At 40.2% G+C, this 23214-nt stretch overlaps 1 protein-coding gene across 1 annotated transcript; it reads left to right on the forward strand.

Annotated features, from left to right (window-relative positions):
* Positions 1–1422: 1422 nt before the first annotated feature.
* ETNPPL (ethanolamine-phosphate phospho-lyase) lies at positions 1423–22710 on the forward strand. Its single transcript, XM_028506693.2, has 13 exons — positions 1423–1660; positions 5925–6043; positions 6320–6479; positions 8574–8648; positions 13686–13776; positions 14673–14789; positions 16544–16626; positions 17444–17669; positions 18513–18667; positions 19306–19395; positions 19625–19755; positions 20945–21015; positions 22151–22710. Exons 1-13 carry the CDS (start codon positions 1605–1607, stop codon positions 22277–22279), a joined length of 1503 nt encoding a protein of 500 aa, XP_028362494.1. The 5' UTR covers positions 1423–1604; the 3' UTR covers positions 22280–22710.
* The last annotated feature ends 504 nt before the right edge of the window (positions 22711–23214 follow it).

A 23214-nucleotide genomic window follows, 5' to 3' on the forward strand; every position in this document is an offset into this window, starting at 1 on the left:
CTTACCATTTGCAACAGCACAGATGGACCTGGAGGATATTATGGTAAGTGAAATAAGTCCGTCAAAGTCAAATAGCATATGGTTTCATTTACATGTGAAATCTAAAGAACAAGATAAACAAACAAAATTGAAACAGATTTATACACACAGAACAAACTGGTGGTTGCCAGATGAGAGAGGGGCTGCAGGGAATGGATGAAAAAGGTGAAAGCATTAAGAACAAAATGGTAGTTAGAAAGTAGTCACAAGGATGTAAAGTACAGCATAGGGAATACAGCCAATAGCTATGATAGCTATGCAGGGTGATAGCTATGCAGGGTGTCAGGTAGGTACTAGAAATAGCTGGTGGGGGGGACACACTTAGTAAAGTATCTGATTGTTGAATCACTATGCTGCATACATGAAACTAATACAAAATAACAATGAATGTAAACTGTAATTGAAAAATATAAATAAATAAATAAATAAAATGGCCATTTACAAACATCTATCGAGTGTGTTGTTATAGGTAAATTAGGCTTCCTCTGCAGCCATTCAAAACACAGAAAGAATGAAATGACCTAAATTCTATGGCTAAGTAGCTGTGTGACCTTGAATAAGACTATACTTTGCCTGCTCTTATTTACAGAACAAAGGGGTTAAATCAGATTATTTCTAGTTCTAAAAATAGTTTGTGATTTAATGTTATGGTTAATTAGGGTTTCTTCTGTACACATATTTAACTTCAAACTTGGTCAGTGTGCAAAGATCATCCTATACAATGTCAAGAAACCTAGGAATGAATTCCAACTTCACTGCCAGATAGATGGTAATAATGGAATAGGGAACTAAAACGAGATGCTAACTGTCATGCTAGTTTCTCGGGGTTGTTTTTCCAACTGAACCAGACAAATAACATGAATGTTTTGTAATCTGTATAGTACTAGAGAAAGTAGAAGTATAGTTATTGGATAATGATGTTTGAAACACTATACATTATCACTCCCAACTAATACCAGGATGAGTCCTCATTTATCCTTAGGGCATGTAGTTTGTTACTTTTCGTGGATTATGATAATGGAATACTCTCAGTGTGAGAATGGAGACAACCGTTAAGCCTTGTTATCTCCCTAGAGGGCCTATCTTTGCATGTTTGCAAGAAAATAATCAGGTACACACACACACAAAAGAAAGAAAGAAAGATGGAAGGAGGGAATTCCCAGGCAAAGGAGGAAGAAAGGTGAAAGCAAAGTTAGGAAAATAAAAGGCAAGTCAGAAGAAGTAACAGGGATGGGGGTGGGGGGAGTGAGCATCAGCTGGGTAGGAACAGGAGCCAGTTAGCCGGGAGCGGGAGGGCGGGGGGTGGCGAATGAGTGGCGAGTCCAGTGACTTGCCAAGCAAGCACCGGGCGGAGGAGGGTGGGGCTTGGGGGAAGGGTAAAGGCAGGGCAAGTCTTAAAAGGGAGATGACCCTAGCTAGTTGATGCCACTGTTTACCTCCCAAGAGCAGAGGAAAGGGACCCAACGCTCGGCAAAAGGACTCAAGGCCTGCCACTAAGGCAGTCCGCTAGGAAGCGCGCAGACGGGACACCGGGACCCTTGGGAGCGTCTGGGCACCCCGCCACCATGTGCGAGCTGTACAGCAAGCAGGACACTCTGGCACTGAGGAGGAAGCACATCGGGTAAGGCCTCCCCAGCCCGGAGGAACGGTGCAGAGAGGGAGAAATAACGAGCGCAGGGCACTGAGAGCTGAAGCACCGCAGGCAGCGGCCGAGACAGGAACGGCGCGCCAAACTTTCGCAAGGCGGCTGCCAACTGAGTGCCTCCGCTGCCCGCTGCACCTGCGTTCGCACGCCGCCCTCAGCCCGCACACCCCCTCATGCAGAGCGGCCCACCGCAACTGCGCACGCGCGCTCTTTGCGGCTGGGGAAACTTTCAGCCCGCTCCAGTGCAGTTTGTGTTCTAGTCCCTGGAGGAGTGAGGCTGCGGGACCTTTGGGAAAGTTGACCCGTGAGGGTTAAAGGCCCCTGCAAACATTTATTCCAGAGATGGGCGCTAAGAGAAGGAAGGATACCTCTCCGCAACTCCCACCAACTCGAAAGGGTTTCAAAACTAGGAACTCAGAAATATGTTTAGTGATGATTATAAAAACAAATTCTTACATCTTTTATTTAAAGTGAACTTATTGCATGCTTGGTTCAGAGGTAAAGGGTTAAACTAGCCAGTAGAAAAAACGTTGAAACCACCGTCCTAAGGGTTAAAACGATACTTACCCACATTGGTGTCTCCCAAGCCATGCCCCTTACTTAAAGTTTAAAGTGCAGTGTTCTCTCCAGTCTACGTTTTTGTCCGTGCTGTAAACGACATGGTAATATACTGGTGAGCACACAGGACTGAACTTGGTTAGACCTGGGCCTTAATCCTAGTAGGGTGTCATGTTACCTGTGTGACCTCTGTCAAATTAATTGCCTTTTCTTTTAAAGTAGGAATAAGAACTCTGCTTCACAGGAAGGAGCAAATGAGATTAATGTGACTTTTTTAAGTAAAAATGAATGATGATTGTGGCCATTCTGGACCCCTTGTCCCTATAAAATCAAGGGTCTGCAGTATTTATATGTAATTAGCAAGCGCTACAGAGTGCACATGAGAGAGGCCTGGGGGACACAAGAAAGAAAAGAATCAGGACCCCTTCGGAGAAGTGCTGGGCAGTTTGACACCCTGAGGCTCCAGAAAGCAACCCAGAGAGGTTTCTTAACATTTAGCAAGTTGGAGCAAGCTTTCTCAGCCCTGCTGTATGGTTAAAATAGACTCCTCATTACCTATCTCTCCTTTCTTTCCCCGTTTCTTATCACCGCTCCTTTCTGTTAGTTTTCAATCCTACATAGTTAGGTTCCAGTGAAAACCTAATGATTTCTGATGTGAGCAGAACAAATTCTGTGAAGGGACAAAGGTAGCCATGGACTGACTGGAAAAAGAATTTTACCCAAAGTCTGAGGGGCAAGGTGGAAAGTACATTATAACAAGGCAAGGTGAAGTCTGCAGTTTTCAGCACACATCCATAACAAAGGTTTCTTTGAATTTTAACTCTTAGGTATAAACTAACAGCTGAGTATGAACCAGTAAGAAAGTCATATTAAATATTAGTTTCACCTTCACTGATGATGATTAATCTTAGGCACCTTTAAATTTCAGATTACCTAGTCACAATAATCAAAATACTTTCTAAACAGTTGTATATCAATTTAATATATAAGTATCTAATTGATCCTCTAAACTTCCTCTAATGCTTGTGGCATTTTTTTGTGTACACAAAATCACCAAAATAAAAATAATATATTCAGTTTTAGTTTCTAAATGTCCATAGAGCCAAGATCAGAAATCTGATCTTGTTTCTATGTTGCTAATATTTATACTCCAGACATTCATTTAAATAATCAAAAATATAGTTGACTTTATTATGTTCAAAAGAGTGGATTAAAGGGTTAGAAGAATGATTGGATTTTATTAAAGACTGGAAAAATCCAGGACTTCAGGTCGAGATAGAGGTGTAGGTAAACATGCCTTGTCTCCACACACAACTATAGCAAAAAAAATACAACTACATTACAAAATAAATTTCACCCAGTATTGTCAGAAAATCGAGCTGTGTGGAAGTCTGACAAGCAAGGATTTAAAGAATCCACATTTATCCAGATGAGTAGGAGGGGCAGAGCTGGGAATGGGTGGTTCCACATGAACGTGTGGTAGATAAAAAATGGGAAGGGTACCTTGGGGCAGAAAGATCCCAGCCCCAGTCCAGACCACCCAGGCCAGGGTCCCAGCATCCGGAAGCTAAGTGGAATAACTTCTGGCTGTAAAAACCAGTGGGGGTTGGGGCAGCAGAGGAAACTGTATCATCTTACAGGGCCCACAACAGTCTTAAGACTCACGCAGGCCCACACCCTCTGGGATTTGCCACCAGGCAATAGTTGGAAGGGTATCAGTGGCATGTGGGGAGAAAGTAAAGTGTTAGTGAGGAGATTAGCTTCCTCCCGGGCAAACTCCAGAGGCTAGGGAGTGGCATTGTCTACTCTGTGAGCCCTCCCACACATGGAGTAACAGAGCTGTGACAGGGGTTGTCCTGCCTTGGCGATTACCTACACTCTACCCCATACAACATAATGTGTGCTAAGGCAGGGAGTCACAGCTGCTCTACCTAATACACAGAAACGAACATAGGGAGGCTGCCAAAATGAGGAGACAAAGAAATATGGCCCAACTGAAAGAATAGAACAAAACTCCAGAAAAAGAACTAAATGAAATGGAGATAAGCAACCTATCAGATGCACAGTTCAAAACTGGTTATCATGATGCTCCAGGAACTCATTGGGTACTTCAACAGCATAAAAAAGACCCAGGCAGAAATGAAGGTTGCATTATGTGAAATAAAAAAATCTTCAGGGAACCAACAGTGGAGGGGATGAACCTCAGAATCAAATCAATGATTTGGAACATAAGGAAGAAAAAAGCATTCAATCAGAACAGCAGGAAGAAAAAAGAACTTTAAAAAATGAGGATAGGCTTAAGAACTTCTAGGACATCTTTAAATGTACCAAAATCTAAATCAGCTGATTTCTCAAAAGAAACTTTACAGGCTAGAAGGGGCTGACAAGAAGTATTCAAAGTGATAAAAAACAAGGACCTACAACCTAGATTACTCTATCCAACAAAGCTATCATTTAGAATGGAAGGGCAGATAAAGTGCTTCCCAGAAAAGGTAAAACTAAAGGAGTTACTCATCACCAAGACATTAGTATATGAAATGCTCAAGGGGATTATACAAGAAAAAGAAGATCAAAATGATGAACATTAAAATGGCAATAATTCACAACTATCAATAATGAACCCAAATAACAAACTAAGCAATGAAGCAGAACAGTAATAGAATAATAGCTATGCATATCTTTTGTAGGGTTATCAGTTGGGAGTGGGAAGGGGGAAAATGGGGAGTAAGGCACAGGGATTAAGAAGCAAAAATTGGTAGGTACAAAATAGACAAGGGATGTTAAGAACAGTATAGGAAATGGAGTAGCCAAAGAACTTATATGCATGACCCATGGATATAAACTAAGGGGGAGAATTGCTGGGGGAAATAGGGGTACTGGGTGGAGGGGGGCAAAAGGGAAAAATTGGAGAGCTATAATAGCATAATCAACAAAATATATTTTTTAAAAAAGAATGAAAATCCACTGGATACAGAGCAAGCACCACTCAAAGACATGGAAATGATCTCCCATAAAATCTCCTTCATTGTATTTAACACTAAGTTATTTGTATTTAGCCTTTATTGCTATTTGATTCCTTATAAATTAGAAGGAGAAAGAGAGAAAGCAAGTAAGCATTATCTTGAGCTATGGCATAAGGCAGTCTAGTTTAAAATTCTGGATTTCTTACTGGCTGTACAACCTGAACAAGTTCCTTAATTTTTTCTGTGCCCCAGTTCCTCACCTATAAAAATAATAATGATGATAACTCCTATTTCATATGATTGTTGGGAGAGTTGGGAAAATTAAGTGAAATAATATTTGTAATATCTGTCAGTTCCTAACACATAGTAAACCTAAAAAAAAATAGTTTGCTTTTCTTTCCTGGTGAATGAAATTTCCCAAAGGAAAATTAGTAGTTCATGTAATTAGATCTGTCAGATTTGATCCATGTGCTTCTACATAGTGTCAAATCACAGCAAATTTAATATAACAAAAATAAGAAATGTGAGCAGTGTCACAAATGGGAGGTTAAGATGAAAGTTTCCAGGCTGATAAGAATTTTTTTTCAAATGTGTCACCCAGGTGGTGTTTTCCCTTTCCTTTATATAATTGTGATTTCCCACTTACAGCGACCTCCACCGAGAAGGAAAAACACTGAAAATCCCTAGTAGACCAGAGTGTTTCCTTTCTTTATTTCTAGGCCCTCCTGCAAAGTCTTCTTTGCTGCAGATCCCCTTAAAATAGTGCGCGCCCAGCGACAGTACCTGTTTGACGAAAAAGGTGAACAGTACTTGGACTGCATCAACAACGTCGCCCATGGTAACTGTCCAGTCTTGTTGTGCCTTGTGGGATTAAGGCACAGGGATGTACCTTTATGGAGTAAGGCAGCCTTAGCACCATTCACATTTGTGCAGGAACTGTAGAGGCTGCAGCTCCTTTGCTGAACAAGACCGGTAGTTCTAGAGGAGAAAAATTGCAGCAAAATGTGGGACAGAAAGGAGATCAACTATAGTTTTCTTGCTTTAGAATCCCCCTCACTTGCCAGGCATTTAGTATTGCAATTTATTTCTGTGGCTTTTGTCTCCTAAATTTTAGTGGGACACTGTCACCCAGAAGTGGTCAGAGTGGCCCTGAAGCAGATGGAAGTGCTAAATACAAATTCTCGATTCCTTCATGACAACATCGTGGAATATGCCAAGCGCCTTTCCGCGACCTTGCCAGAGAAACTCTCTGTTTGTTACTTTACAAATTCAGGGTACGTTTCTAAGTTTCCCATTCTTCCTTTTCCCAGCAATTTCTTTGTTAAGTCTCTCATACATACCTTTTAGTTTTGATTTGTGGTGGAGCATAGATGTCTAAAAAGGTTTCCTGACATTCTTGCCATTTACTAGGTGACTATACACCGGGGACCTGACCAGTCTGATTCCTGTGCTTTAGTCCATGAGCCTGCTGTAGACAGGACACCAGACAGCATGTTCCAAGGCTTTTGAGCACAGCCACTCAACTTTTTATTACCATAGTTTCCCTGGCAAAAGATGAGGAAGCCATCCCCTTAAGTATCCCAAAAGGCTATTGAAGTCTTGTGTTCCTGTGAGAAAACCTAACTAGTCAAATGACACTAACCTCTTCCAGCAGTAGAGTAAGTAGCTAAAGTATCCATAACCTTGAATGAGATTTAGCAAGCAAAAAGAACTACTAAACAAGCTATAACGTGTGTAGGATTTTTTATTGTTTTGAACTTATTTTCATCACACAAAGACAAAGAAGGAAGGAATAAACTGAATAGATAATATTGCAACTTTTAAATTTTATAAATTCAAATTATTATATATCCATTCTATGGAATATTCTGTAGACATTTAAAAAGTAATTTTTGAGCCTTGGCCAGTGTGGCTCAGTTGGTTGGAGTGTTGTTCTGTAGATGGAAAGGCCGTGGGTTTAATTCCCAGTTGGGGCACATACCCAGGTAAGTTGCAGATTTGCTCCCCAGTCAGAGAACATTGGAGAAGGCAGTCAATTGATGTTTCTCTCCCACATCAATGTTTCTCTCTCTCTCTCTTTCTCTCTCTCTCTCTCTCTCTCTTTCTCTCTTTCTCTTCCCCAACCCCTCTCTAAAACCAATGGGGAAAAAAATGTCCTCGGGTGAAGATAAAAAGTATGTTTTGAAAATACATGCCTCAGCAGGTACTCGAAGTTGAATCTGAAAGAATGAAAAGAGAGGCTAAGAGTGAGTATTCAAACTGCTGCTCTGAGGCCTCCAGAGTAGCTTAGGATCCGGTCCCAGCCTCCATGAGTCCAGATCGTCCTAAGGTTCTGTCTGTTCATGTGCCATATTTCTTTCCATATTGCTCTGTACTGAAGACATCTGGGGAACTTGTATTAGAAGGATGAAGTGAGATTGTTGGGTGAACAAGATTGAAGGTGAAAGAGAGTTCAACTTACTTCTTTTTTTTTTTAAGATTTTATTTATTTATTTTTAGAAAGGGAAGGGAGAGAGAAAGAGAGAGAGAGAGAAACATCAATGTGCAGTTGCTGGGGGCCATGGCCTGCAACCCAGACATGTGGCCTGACTGGGAATCGAACCTGTGACACTTTGGTCAACTTGTTTCTTAATACATTTCTGAATATGGTGCCCCCCACCCCTTTATTTTAGATTTCTCTTTCTGCCATTCTGGTTAGCCATGACCAATTGCAATCAGAAAATTCCAGAAACAAACAATTTATACTTTTTAAATTATGGACCATTCCAAGTAGCAAGAGGAAATCTTGCACCATCTGGCTCTGTCCCCCCAGGGCATGTGTGAACCAAGCCTTTGCCCAGAGTATCCACACTGTATATGCTCCCCACCCATTAGTCACTTAGTAGCCCTCTCAGTGATCAGACTGACTGGTGGATCGCCCAGGGTGTCGCAGTGCTTGTGTTCAAGTAACACTGACTTTACTGACTCGTTGCCCCAAAGCACAGAGAGCAGTGGTGCAGACAGTTCTGCTCTGCCAAAGGGGGGCTGAAAGTGCTTCCTTTGGGTGAAAAGGTGGGTATGGTGCAGTAAGATAATTTGAGAGAGATCACATTCACATAACTTTCATTACAGTGTATTGTTCATAATTGTTCTATTTGACTATTAGTAATTGTTGTTAATCTCTTACTGTGCCTAATTTATAAGCTAAGCTATCACAGGTATATATGTACAGGAAAAAATGGATATCCATGGTTTTACACATCCATTGGGAGTCTAGCAACATATGCCCCTCAGATAGAATCTGTAGTTAGAATCTTCTTTTTAATGAAAATTTTGAAATATTTTTAAAAGAACTTACGTTACATTGTTCCCTCTATGTTATCTCGTAGATCTGAAGCCAATGACTTAGCCTTACGCCTGGCTCGGCAGTTCCGGGGCCACCAAGATGTGATCACTCTTGACCAGTAAGTCTTGGACACAAGATCTCTAAGCAAGACACTCCTTCAGAGACAAAATCATCTTGACTCTCTCCATACTAATACTGTACACACATGTGGAGGAGAGGGATATGTGGCAAGGGGATTTTTACTTGCATCAGGGTATCAAGGCCAGGTTAGGCCTGTGGGACACTTAATTTCTCCCAAGTTCCTGCAAACAGGGGAAGCCCTGATGGGTGTTGTGGTTATGGCCTCATGGGCTTTGCATGAATCAGGGCTCTACTTAATTCAGCCACATCTGCAGAGTCCCCTTTGCCATGTAACATAGTCTTAAATTTGAGGATTAGGATGTGGGCATCTTGTGGGCGGGTGGCTACCACAATTGATTTTTTGGTCCTCTTTTATTCCCATTCTTCCCACTTATAGACAGTTATTCTAATGTGTTTCTTGCATATCTTTTATTTTTAATGTATATTATTTTATGTGCATCTGTTTTAATTTTGAAAATATTGCTATAGATCTCTTTCTGTTTCCGACTTTTTTCCTTCAGCACAGTTTCAAGATTCTATGTTGATGGGTGTGTATCTATTCTTCTAATTCAATGTTATCATATAGAAATATAATTTGAGCCACATAGGGAATTTACAGTTTTCTAGTAGCCACCATATCCCAAATATCATTTCAACATGTAATTCTTATAAAAGATATTGAGCATTTTTTTCTCTCTTTGTCTCTCTCTCTCTCTTTTTTTTTTTGTATTGTCTTTAAAATCCAATGGGTGTCTTACACTTACAGCGCATGTCACTTCAGACTTGCTGCATTTCCTTTTTTATATATATATTTTATTGATTATGCTATTACAGTTGTCCCATTCTCCTCTTCACTCCCCTCCCCACTCCCCACCTCCTCCCACCCACACACTCCCCCTTTAGTTCATGTCCATGTGTCATAAGTTCTTTCGCTTCTACATTTCCCACACCATTCTTGCCCTCCCCCTATTTTCTACCTATTGTCTATGCTACTTACTCTCTATGTCTTTCCCCCGTCTCCTCTTCTCACTTCCCTGTTGCTAACCCTCCATGTGATCTCCATTTCTGTGGTTCTGCTCCTGTTCTCTTTGTTTGCTTAGTTTGCTTTTGTTTTAGGTGTGTTTGTTACTGTGAGTTTGATGTCTTTTTTACTGTTCATATTTTTTATCTTCTTTTTCTTAGATAAGTCCCTTTAACATTTCATATAATAAGGGCTTGGTGATGATGAACTCCTTGAACTTGGCCTTATCTGACAAGCACTTTGTTTCCCCTTCCATTCTAAATGAAAGCTTTGCTGGATAGAGTAATCTTGGATGTAGGTCCTTGCCTTTCATGACTTGGAATACTTCTTTCCAGCCCCTTCTTGCCTGCAAGGTGTCTTTTGAAAAATCAGCTGACATTCTGATGGGAACTCCTTTGTAGGTAACTGTCCCCTTATCTCTTGCGGCTTCTAGAATTCTCTCCTTCATTTTTTAAAATATTTTATTTATTTTATTTTTAGAGAGGGAAGGGAGGGAGATAGAGAGAGAGAGAAACATCAATGTGCGGTTGCTGGGGGTTATGGCCTGCAACCCAGGAATGTACCCTGGCTGGGAATCGAACCTGGGACACTTTGGTTCCCAGCCCGTGCTCAATCCACTGAGCTACGCCAGCCAGGGCTTCTCTCCTTCATTTTTATCTTGGGTAATGCAATTATGATGTGCCTTGGCATGTTCCTCCTTGGGTCCAACCTCTTTGGGACTCTCTGAGCTTCCTGGACTTCCTGGAAGTCTATTTCCCTTGCCATATTGGGGAAGTTCTCCTTTATTATTTGTTCGAATAACTTTTCCACTTGTTATGTTTCCTCTTCCCCTTCTGGTACCCTTATAATTCAGATATTGGAATGTTTAAAGGTGTCCTGGCAGTCCCTAAGCCTCTCATTTTTTTTAAATTCTTGTTTCTTCATTCTTTTCTGTTTGGTTGTTCCTTTCCTCCTTCTGGTCCCTTCCATTGATTTGAAACCCAGTTTTCTTTCCATCACTATTGGTTCCATGTGCATTTTTCTTCATTTCACTTATTGTAATCTGCATTTTTTCATCTAATTTATGACCAAAGTCCACCAATTCTGTGAGCATCCTGATCACCAGTGCTTTGAACTGTGCATCTGATAGGTTGGCTATTTCTCGGTCGCTTAAAAAAATTGGCTCTGAGGCTTTCAACTCTGTTTGAGCCATCTTTTTTATTTTATTTTTTTCCTTTGGTCTGGTCGTGCCTGTTACATCTGAGGGGCGGAGCCTTAGGTATTCACCAGGGCAGAGCACCTCAGTGGCTGGGTTGTGACGTTGTATGTGGGGGTGGGGTTCGAGAGGAAACAATGGCTCCTGCTCCGTTCTGACCAGGAGTCCAGTCCCCTTTGCCGCTTCCCACAAGCAAATTGGTCCCTTCTGGTGCTGGCTCCCGGGCGGGTGGGCTTGTGCACTCTCCCAGACTCTGTGGGTTTCTCCAAGGAGCCTCCTGTGAGGCTGAGAGAATCTCGAGGTCTCAACTTCCACAGGTGTTTTCAATTGGTGCCTTCAGGCTTTGTTTCCTGGCGCTGGGTCCCTGGGATGCGCGGTCTGTGTCGCGCTGCCTATTTTCGCTTAGTTCTGTGTGCGAAGGTGCAGCTATGGACAGCCAGCTGCCTTGCATGCCTCACTGGGTCTGCTGGTTGCCTCCCGTGCCCAGGGTCTGCCACATGTCCGTCAGCTGCAGTCTGCACCCACGCGTATGCCAGCCACTGATTTTTCCTGCTGGTACCCCTCGACCCCTCTCCATAGGCCTCCAATTCCGCCCCTTCTTACTGGACTGGATGTATGGTATTCAGACTTCTGTTTGGTTCATTTCTCTCTGTTCTGGTTGTTTTTTGTTTGTAAATTCTTGTTGTCCTTAGTTTTGGTTGCGCGAGGAGGTACAGTGCAACCACCTATGCCTCCATCTTGGATCCTCCTTTCATTTAGCTTTTTTTCTGATGTTTGATCTGTTGTTTCATTTGGGCCATGTTTCTTTGTCTCCTAGTCTTGGCAGCCTCCCTATGTTTGTTTCTATATATAGGGTAGAGCTGCTTTGACTCTGTGTCTTGGTAGCATGGCCTAATGTAGTAGGTGTTCTATAGGATCCAGTGTCACAGCCTCCTCTATCACCCAAGCTGGGTACTGGAGGTGTACCCTTCATGTGGGCTGAGGACACCCTTCTCTTATAGTTCAGCCTTGGTTGCTGTTGGCAGATACGACTTGCTGCATTTCAAGCACTCAATAGCTACACTTGGGCAGTGTCTGCTATAGGGAACAGCACAGCTGAAACTATTGCATATGGTTCCCACTAGTGATGGATGCTGTGACCACCCTTGACCCCCAGCTACCACAAACAGTGCTACCATGAGCATCCTTGCACATGTGCCCCTAAGGACCTTTCTGAAAATTTCTCAGGGATAAACACCCAGAAACAGGATTGCTAGGCCATAGGGGTACTGTAAACATTGCTAATTTGACTAAATACTGCCAGATCCACCTCCAGAATGGTTATAACACGTACTACATAGTGCATGAAATTTCCCATTTTTCCATGTCCTCTCCAAAACCTAATAGTGTTTTGCTTTCTGATTTTTTTCTAATTTTTGCCAGTCTAATAGGTATAAAATGATACCAATTTTGTTTTAATTTTCAATTTTCTAATTATAAGTTTGAGTATCTCTCCTTATACTTATTTCACATTTGTGATTTTTCTTCTGAAAATTACTGTTCATATTCTTTGCCCAATTTTAAAACTGGGATTCTACCCTTTCCTTGTTGGTTTGCAGTTGTTTATATAATCTAGATCAGAGGATTTCAACATTCAGAGGACTGTGATTTAGAATTACCTGAGGAATTTTTTTTTAATACTAATGCCAGGCCCCATGCCAGACCCATGAAAGAGAATCTCTAGAAGTGGATCCTAGGAAATAGTATGTGTTTTACATTTTCCCAAGTGATCCTAATGTACAGGCAGAATTGAAAACCACCATTTGGGGAATTAATCTCTTTAAGTGTGAGACATTTCAAATATGTTTTTCCTATCCATTATATGTCTTTTAATTTTGTCATTGGTATTCTTCAACAGAAATCTTTAATTTTGATTAAGTAAGTAGATGAAATTTTCATCTTATAGTTTGTATTTTCTACGTTTCGTTAATATCTCTTCTCCAACCCCCAGATTGCAAAGATATTCTTTATTTTCTCCTACCTATATAGTTACTCCTCATATAGAATGCAGCTGTGAGTCCCCTGTGTTACCATTTAGGTATGGGTGTATCTCTGAGGTCACCTGTCCCAGTCATCTCTTTGGTCCAACGCCACACTGATTGTATTGTTCTGGCTCTGTAGCATGGTTTAACCTATGATTTTAAAAAAGTGCTTCTCTTTGCTTTATATATTTATGGGCCTTTTACAATTTCTTTTCCAGATCTCTCAATTATATCTCTGGGGAAGAAACAGAAAAGGGCATATGAGAGCCACCTGCATTTTACTGGAAAGAAACTTCATAGCCACTCAATCACTTACCAATCTTAGTTCTTGAAGAGACTTTCTGTTCCTTACCAATTTGTATTTGCCTTATGTGTGCAACTGGGTATCCTTGGGAAACCATCCCGAACAAAAACACAGCCCATTATATGATAGAAAGTTATTTTTAAAATTCACTAGAATGTAAAAGTGAAAGGCACTTTTCATGAAGCTATAGAAAATACTATTTTTTTATACTTAGATGATCTAAGTTAGCAGATAAAACTTAAAAAAATTAAGTTCTTTCTGGTTAAAAAGAAATTTTTTATGAGGATACATATTTGGACTTCCTTGTGTTTTATTCCATGAATAAGAGCTGGATAAAGTAAATGGCCGGTCCTGTCACAGAAAATTAGATCCCACACTGTTAAATCTGGCGCCCATATTGAGATTCTCTTTGGATGATATGCAATGCTATTTTGTATTTGCTAGAAAAAATCCTTCTTTGAGCAATTTTGTTTACTGATTTTTTTCCTTTTCAGTGCTTACCATGGTCACCTATCATCTTTAATTGAGATCAGTCCATATAAATATGGACAGGGCACAGATGTCAAGAAAGAGTTTGTGCATGTGGTAAGTATTTTAGGGTCCAAGAATCAGAATGTTAGTACTGGAAGTATGCTTGGTGATAATCCAGTCCAGTCTTTTCATTGAAATGAAACCCTGAAAAAGAAACTAAGATCTACAGCAGTATGTGACTTGCTAAAGTCAAAAAGCTAGTTAATGGCAGAATGTGGCTCAAAATCCATTGATGAGCATGCCATTGGCAAGCAAATTAGTATAGCAGTAGTGATCGCTGTTATTCACAGCTGTTTGTTTTTCTTGCCCCTTGATCTTTAATTACTTTTTCTACCAATGATACCAGCTTGAAATTCAAAGTTGAATTAAGTGTGTATGATTGTCTTTAAATTGCTTTATGCTAAATTATTATATAGATTTACTAAGTAAAATAAACAAAAATAAACCAATTAAGCTGTTGAAACAGTAAAACTGATTTGGTTTAAGAAAGGATCAGTAGACTTTCTTAAGAAAATCATCAATACCTTCTTCCAAATTTTAAAATCTGGAATCTGTGGTAAGGCATTCGAGTTTTCTGAATAATTACAATTTGTTATAAAATTGGTAAATGTTAGTTTATTTTCAATCTAGAATAGTTAATACAGTTTCCAGCCATTGACATTTTCAGATAATAATAATCACACTTGTTAATTTGAACTTGGTCCCTATGTGAATATAGGATTGCAGTCTTGACTTACAAGGGTCTAGGAGCATTAGCTCCCATTCACAATGAAAAGATTTCAGGTACTCATGGAATTCAGAAATGTTATGGAAGAAGAACAAAAGAACCTAGAGTCACTTAAATCCATGTGATCACCTTTCTAATATACTTTTGTGGGAAAATGCCAAATTTCAAAAGCTTATTTTTCCAAAAAGCAAATCATAAGAGATTCTATTATTTGATGTTTAAGGCACCAACTCCAGATACTTACAGAGGAAAATATAGAGAAGACCATGCAGACCCAGCCAGCGCTTATGCAGATGAAGTGAAGAAAATTATTGATGAAGCTCATAAAAGTGGAAGGAAGGTTTGTATTTACAGTTTTGGAAACATTGTAACATCTTTTATATCACTGTGATATATTGGAGAGATGGAAAAGAACTAGATCTTATTTCCCTTTCTGTTCTTCTCTGGTTACATTTTCACTTGGTTCATATTTCAAAAAGTGTGTTGTTATAGTCATGCCTCTAAGACTACCTATTTTTATTTATCCTGGAAGGGCAATCACTGTGCCCATTCCAAAACTGGTGGCCTAACTCTGACCTTCCCAGTGGGGTGCAGACTTTGGTCCAAAGGGGCAGAGGAGAGAGGATTAGGGAAAGGAAATGAGCCAGGGACAGATTACTCCAAAGTGGAGCAGCACAAGGGGCTAATACATGGTGCCAAGAAGGGAGGACGCAGGGTGGCCCTGAAGCATCAGGACCAGTGCAGACTCCAGGACCCGCAAAGGAGCCTTGGCACTTCCCTTGAACTGGTTCAACTTTCCTGAAGCCACAGCACTTGGGTAAGTCATGTCAGAAAAAGTTTCTTCTGATCTGGACCTGGACCTCTGAGACAGAAGCAAAATCCTGCAGAGTAGGAAAAACACTTTGCTTTCTGAGTCTTTACCTTACTGTCTTCAGCTTCATGTTAACTCTCAGCGCATTTGAGGGTTACTAATATGGTGTTTTAATGTGTTTTGACACGTGTTGCCTTTCAACATGTTTCGGCATCAACATGGCAAAAAGAAAATTTAATGACAATACAAATGAAGTTTTTGCCTTTTCCCATTCAAATATGTGGTTTTAATGACTGAGGAGTCACTTTTATTTCTGTTTCTTCTTTTTCTTTCCAACCCATCGATTTTCACATCTTCCTACGTTACACCTATGCAGGTGGACCTAAGCTTAATATACTTTTTCTCTTCAAATGTAGCCTTTACCTCTTTACTGAACAGTGAGCACTGCTCCCAGGAAAAACATTTTGCATTGCCAAGATCATATGGTCTTTTTGCTGTGAAAGGGATTCACATGATATTTTGAGCACATTAGCATTCAATAGTTATTAAATGCTGTCATGTTAACAATGCTGAAAGCAATGAGCAAATATAAAATCGGTTGCTTTGATGTATTAGATGTGCTTAGAAAGTCATAGAATTGTAGAGAATATTTCTTTTGTGTCCAGCAACCTCATTTTACAGCTGATAAATGAAATAGTTTAAAGTAAGGGACTTTAAGGTAATACAGTTACTAAGAGGTAGGCTAGACTAGAACCTTAGTTCTCTTGACTTTATATCTTAGTTCAGTGTTACCTGTTTTCTACTGTTCCTATCCTCTAGAACACTCCCTCTGCAGTTCCTGTTGGGAATTGCCTAACTCTGCTGAGGTGAACCTAGCTCAGGGCAAGCACTAGAACTGCAGCACGGTGACTCGGTGTACTCGTGTGTGGCCTCAAGTCCTCCTCCCACTTTATTTGTATGCATTCCAGGCTCAGGCCATCCTAGTGCACCAGGCTGAGAAATAAGCACCTCAGTAATGTATTAGAACCTGGGTAATTTTTTAGATCTTCATATGAAGACTGGCCAAAACATTGGTCTTATTCAGTTGGTCCTAATGAAAACCCTGCATTTGAACTAATTGTAATGAAAGGGAAAGCACCCTTTCTTCATTTCTCACAGTAGTTTGCCACTTGGCACAGGTCGATTCCTAGACATTTTTTAAAAAACTGCTGTGTAAGAAGTCCCCTTCTTAAGGTAGTTTGAGGGGGACTTAACGGACTTTGACCCCATCTTCTCTTGTATAGATTGCTGCCTTTATTGCCGAATCCATGCAGAGTTGTGGCGGACAAATAATCCCTCCAGCAGGCTACTTCCAGAAAGTGACAGAGTACGTACTTGACATGGGCACCCTTGATGAAACTGAGGGCACCATGACAATTCTGTAGGGCCATATTGGTTGTGAAAATATTGATGAACTTCTGCCCTGGCTGGTGTAGCTCAGTGGATTGAGCATGGGCTGTGAACCAAAGGGTGGCCGGTTCAATTCTCAGTCAGGACACATGCCTGGGTTGCAGGCCAGGTGCCCAATAGGGGGTATGTGAGAAGCAACCACGCATTTATATTTCTCTCTCTCTCTTTCTTCTCCCCTTCCCCTCTTTCTAAAAATGAATAAATAAAATCTTTAAAAAATATATTGAAGAACTTCCAAACTAGCTATTAAATAGCCACTTCAGAATGCCTGCCACCCCAAGACTCCCAGAATTCCTTCACCTTCTCAAGACCCAGCAAACAAAGAAGCTTGCAGGTGGTTTAGCAGGGGCCCTCCAGGACTCTGCCCCTGCCCCTGGCCTGATATGCCGGTGCCTAACCCTAACCAGTTAGTAAAAATTTCAGGATTAACCCCACTAAACACTGCTTTTTGTTCACTTCTTTCTCTTCCCACTTAAGTTGCTGTCATAGAGCTTATTTTAACATAAACCCAAATAATATATAATAGATCTAATCTGGAAATTATGTGGCTTTATTTCAAAGTCAATGACAACATAGATGTCATTGAGAGTTTTGAGCACTGAAATATTTTTAACAAAGACTCCAGGCTTCAAATTGACATTTTTTTCTTAAATTCTCAAAAATCTGTATCTTTGTGGGTGGGTGTGGGGGCTCTCAGTGACATGAAAGCATTAGACTGTGCTTTTGTTTTTCAGATATGTTCACAAAGCAGGAGGTGTGTTTATAGCTGATGAAGTTCAGGTTGGTTTTGGACGAGTTGGGAAACATTTCTGGAGCTTCCAAATGCACGGAGAAGACTGTGTTCCAGACATCGTCACCATGGGAAAACCAATGGGCAATGGCCACCCAGTGGCATGCGTGGTAACAACCAAAGAAATTGCAGAAGCCTTCAGCAGCTCTGGGATGGAGTATTTCAATACGGTATATCTTGATCTCTGGCTTTAATGCTAAGAAGAGAAAAGAATGCTTGCTCTTATACTTCTTGCCCATATAGTAAAAACTAAAGCTCATTATTGACAGCTAACCACTGCAGAATCCTAGCCAAACTGATCTAACCATGCTTCATTCTATCTGACACAGTTCTTGTATTTCTCCTTCTGTGTCTCTCCTGCTTCTCAATTGTTCTTACTAATTATTGCACTGATAAGTGGCTTCCCTGCTAAATTCTAGTTATGATATTTCTTTAACAGATATTATTTCTTTGTTTTTTATCATATTTGAATTTCCAAAACATCTCTGTTTAGATGATTCATTACTATAAATGTTATATGGCTGACAAAAGAGATACTACATTTTTATCTTTGGGAAATTTCATTTCCTTGGTTTTATCCCCTCAAAAGTATTAAGTGTTAAGCTGGGGAAAAATATTATAGTTTGTATGGTATGTATAATAGCATTTGTTATTTAGCTACAAGTAAGATTCAAATCTAAGGACATAAATTATTTGAAAGAAACCCATACCTCTCCCCTCCCAACCACACTCTGAAATCCTTAATTCCCAACACACTGTCTCTTTTTTGTTGAGATGAACCAATGAATTTCCTGATGGTCTTTCATACTACTTATACAGCATGGAGAATATAATTTTGAATGAATTTTCTTTTAATCCTCAATAAATAGAATCATGCTATATTCTAATCTATGAAATTAATGTATAAGAGAAACTTTTATTGAAATTGCTTGCTTATGTTTGACACAAATTTCTCATAGATGAAGCAATGCTACTAATGTAATTATGTTTTCTCATTTATCCTTTTTCTGAAGTATGGAGGAAATCCAGTATCTTCTGCTATTGGTTTGGCTGTCCTGGATGTGATTGAAAATGAAGACCTTCAAGGAAATGCCACGAGAGTGGGGAGTTACCTTATTGAGCTACTGAATAAGCAGAAGGCTAAGCACCCTTTGATAGGAGATGTCAGGTGTGTTTGCCATGACATTGTTATGCAGCTGCTCATCCTTCCAAATGAAAATGGTTTATATTATACCTGATACATTTAAAACAAAGTGCAGAAAATGAAATCTAGAAAACACTGAAAATATAAAAAACAGAACTCATTCTCAGTCTAGAACCCAGATATCATCGCTACTGTTAACGTGTGAGTGTATTCCTTTATAAGCTTTTGAAAGACAAAGCTGGGATAATTTCAGCACCAAAAAAGGTAAAAAGAAAGAATTGAAATAACTTTAAGTTATTTATTAAAAATTCTTTAAAATTATATCTGAGAAAACTTGATATTTTACATATATGTAACATTTATCATCATTAATGTCCTGAGAAACCAAATAATCTGAAGAGGTTGTTTTCAGTCTTTTGTTTACTCAATTAAGTGAGGGGGAAAAAAATACTGAATGACAAAAACTGACTTGTCTCAAAAACTAGAAAGACCTGTGAACACGTGGATTGGTATCTTGGATTAGTGAGAATCAATTACAATCACTCTTAAAGAGGGTCACATTCAGCCTCACATTCAACTGAAGTTTAGGGACCGTGTTAATTTTCTGTGACAATGCAGTGTTCAGTGAAGTGTGTCAAGTTTTCTTTCTTCACCTCCCTCAGGGGAATTGGCCTTTTTATCGGAATTGACTTAGTGAAGGACCAGCAGAGAAGGACCCCCGCCACAGCCGAAGCTCAGCACATTATCTACAAGTAAATGTACTTCCTCCCTGTGTGGTGTCTGGGTTCTAGGGTGCCCAGCCTCGGGAAGGCTTCTTTTACTTCCTCCCACCTTGCCAAATCGGGAAAGTTTAAGACACATGCATTCTTTAAATGTGGGCTTCTTGTGTGTGGAATACAAAACTGCTCTGTGTTCACATTATTCTTAAAGAATCTTACTTATCTTGCATGCATTCTCACGTATCTTCTGCATCCTCATTAGGATGAAAGAAAAGCGAGTGCTTCTCAGCGCCGATGGGCCTCATAGAAATGTACTTAAAATAAAACCACCTATGTGTTTCACTGAAGAAGACGCCAAGTTTTTGGTGGACCAACTCGATGGGATTCTAACAGGTCTGTCCACAGATTTTTAAGATGCCTCCTTGGCCCCATGTCCCCTGCTCTCCACCACCAACCCCGGGTTGCTCATACACAGTGTGCATCTTGTCATTCATGATGGAAGTGAAGGAGGGTGGAAATGAATGTTAACTTTGTATTTAGAACTAGGAGAAGAGAGCTGAGAAATAATAACTACATTATGGATTGTTAGTTAAATCAACATTTTCTCTTTGCACTCACACAACTCCAAGCCTAAGCTTTTACTGAAATAGCACACAGTTTTATTTTTATCATTTATTTTCACTTTTTAAAAACTGCATGCACCACAAATTCTGCAGTGTATAGTATTTCAACATTGTGCTGTGAGGTTATGTGAGATGTTATTAATAAAAATTGTAGTCTTCAGGCTAACAATTATTTATTTTATGCTGAATCATTTGATTTTGTGTATTTTACCTATTACAATTTAATTTTGAGCACTTTTGTTTGTCCATTCAGAATTATAGCCTGTCATAGGAACTTATCTTTTGTTTACTTATATTATAAAACTAGGTTAATTAATTTTTTTTGTCGTGAGTATAAATCGATATTAGAAAGTAAATAAACAGTGTAAAACCATGTTGAAAAACATAAAGTGCTGTCAAATGTTAGAATTTTTGTCACTTCAGTTATATTTTCAAGATTCACCTTCTCTGCTTTCAGTCTTTTAGGGTTGAGAGAAGGCTGAGAAGCTAGGAATCAGCGTAACATACAAAGTGGATAATTAATGTTTGGGAACTTGAGAGTCAGCCCAAGTGATCTGTACCTGCCAAAGACACCCAAACCTGACAAGCATTCCTCACACACCTGCCTGTCCTCTGGTCCCTTGAAGGACCAGACAGTGGAAAGAGTAAAAGTTGGGGCAAGTCCATAACTATTACTTAAAAGTCACCTCAGAGCTTAAGTGCTGTCAATGATGAGCTGAAGAAATTCTTTTGAATGGAGCAAGCGAGGCGTAGCTAACACAGGCTCAAGTGCCCCTTGTAAATGATAATGATGAAACACTGCAATAAAATCTTAAAAGCAGCAATTTGCACAATGACACCTTTAAAAAAAAACGCACACACATTCAGCTCTCTATTCTTAAGGGTATCCCTATAGATACCAAAAGGGTTTTTTGAGATTTTTATGTTCTGTCTTCTCCATTGCACCCTCTTTGATGCAGTTTTAGAAGAAGCCATCGGAGCCAAAACTGAGAGTGTGACAGACTCTGAGGATACACCATGCAGAACAAAGGTAAGAGTCAGCTACTTTATTTTTAGGAGAAAAGGTGAAAACTGTAGGAATTTATGAAATAAGATTGCAAATTTTAAAAAATTGTACAATGACCTTTGGAATAAAACCTGCCTTTGCTAGGGATGGCTTATTGTTGCAGTTTTGAGTGCACCATTAAATTTCAAGCTGTGTGTCAGGCCACTGGAAAGGCACAAAGGTGAAGATTCTGATAGGATATTCCCGTAGCAACCATCAAAAACCCCTCAGGCCCGTGAAGAGAGCCTTCAAGTCATATAGAGAGATGATTACATGTGACCTAAATGCCTTCTTGTTTGCTCTGAAGACCACCTGATACTGCCTCAGATTCTCACACACCACTCTTTAAAATCAACAGAAGTGTTAGCAGCATGGCTCCAAAAGGCGAGTTTGATCCTGACGTGAACTAAAGTCGAAACTTTGAATGGCCTCCGGAGCCTGGGAACCTTCTGGCACCCAGTGGCCTACTTTCTGCATTTGATGTGCTTCCAGCAGAGGGCCTTTCCATTCTCCCCCTGAGCTGCCTGGGGTGTGAGAGAGAGCTCCCCGGGTCGGGACACAGCAAGGCAAAAAGCTTGAGAGGCTTCGTTGCATAATTTGTTTATGACTTTGCCGCATAAAGGAACAATCAGTGCCTTGAGCCCGCCTGCACGTCCAGTGTGGTCAGCAAAGTCCTTCTCCTCACTGAAAAACATTGGCACTCAGGATGAGAGCAAATGATTTGCTTAGTAGGACAAGCCAATTCTAGAAATCAATGATTATCTGCTGTTTGAGAGTAGCTTCTCTGGCTAGGACAAAATCACAGGTCTAAGAACTGAGCAAGCATTAAAAAGGAGATTCCATAAAAGGGGTTCACTGTGGGAAATTCTACTTTGGAGTTTGTGAAGTTAACACACATTTCTGAAATGTTGGCTCGGAATGCCAGATTTTATGTTGACATCACTTTTCAAATGCCTATGGAAGGTACTTACAGCATTAGGGAGGAACAACTAGCGCTGTGTTGTGTGGGGCTGGCGTGGGTTCTCCCACATGCTGTGTTTGCCTGCCTCTGCAGCACCCCCGGGGGGCTGGGCAGGTCAGAGATGGAGTGCCCACTGGAGTTTGTGTGCCTGTCTTGCAGATGCCGAGGGAAGCACACTTGGAATTGCTCAGTGAGGGATCCCCGGACCAGAAAGCAAATCCCAGGCAGAAGAGAAATGGACTGTGCGCAGATAAACATTCACTGCTCAGTAAGCGGCTTAAGACATGAGACATTAGTGTTTTAAAGCAAGATAAATATCCTGAGTTATGAAAGGAAGTGTCTTCTTTACAGCTCTCTGTACTCCTTAAAGGTAGAATTTGCATTCCATATAGCTTTGTCAATAAAAAAGCATAGATGAGTAGTAAGAATAAACCAACTGATGATCAAGCCATGTCAAAATTATTAGTTTAGCCTTCAGCCTGTTAATGCCTGACTTGAACTTTCTGAATGTACTTAATTTATTCTACTAAATTTAAGCTTTAAGTTGAATATTATGTTGGAAGTTTTACTTTTCATGTTTTAATGTCTGAAATAAGGGAGCAAAGTACAACAGGTTCCTTAACTTAGGAGACCTAGTGCCTTAAAATATGAATTCTATAATGATTCCTTTGGTATACATTTATGGACTATAATAAAATAAAAGATAATGTACACCAAACATGTTTTACTAGCAAAGTGTTTATCCTTCTTTTGCAAAGAATATAAAAAGTTGGGGTGGTGAATGCGGTCATTTGGGGAAACAAATCACATACAGCAAATGTAAAAAGTGAATGAATAACCCAGACCTCTGGCGAGGCGCTAGGACTGGGTTAATCATGATCCTGTGGGGACTAGGGGTCAGGACACAAGGAGTACACCCAGATATGCTCTGCAGAGGTAGCTCGGACGGCAGCAGGAGCCAAAACTCTGTTCCCAGGAGACTGAGCTTTGTCTACGTAGATTGTGTCACCTTGGCAAGGCACTTACCTGTCAAGTAAGAAATTAACTTTGAATCAAACATCTTCTTTTTCTCACCATCAAGGTTGTCATGCACACACACACACTTCTAACCAGACATGAGGACACCTGGAACCTCAAGAGACTCTCCATTACATGCTGGTAACATACATCAACTTGGAAAGCAATGTACCGAACGGGGAGAAATTTAAATTTTAGTATAGACT

The sequence above is a fragment of the Phyllostomus discolor genome, chromosome 1 (assembly GCF_004126475.2).
Source record: "Phyllostomus discolor isolate MPI-MPIP mPhyDis1 chromosome 1, mPhyDis1.pri.v3, whole genome shotgun sequence".
NCBI classification, from domain to species: domain Eukaryota; kingdom Metazoa; phylum Chordata; class Mammalia; order Chiroptera; family Phyllostomidae; genus Phyllostomus; species Phyllostomus discolor.

What these genes read in the sequence shown, in the direction of transcription:
- ETNPPL (XM_028506693.2), top strand. Translation starts at nt 1,605, where the DNA reads ATGTGCGAGCTGTACAGCAAGCAGGACACTCTGGCACTGAGGAGGAAG. An exon ending in TACTTCCAGAAAGTGACAGA is followed by an intron (nt 16,627 to 17,443) that starts GTACGTACTTGA and finishes TTTGTTTTTCAG; the next exon opens with ATATGTTCACAAAGCAGGAG. An exon ending in ATACACCATGCAGAACAAAG is followed by an intron (nt 21,016 to 22,150) that starts GTAAGAGTCAGC and finishes CCTGTCTTGCAG; the next exon opens with ATGCCGAGGGAAGCACACTT.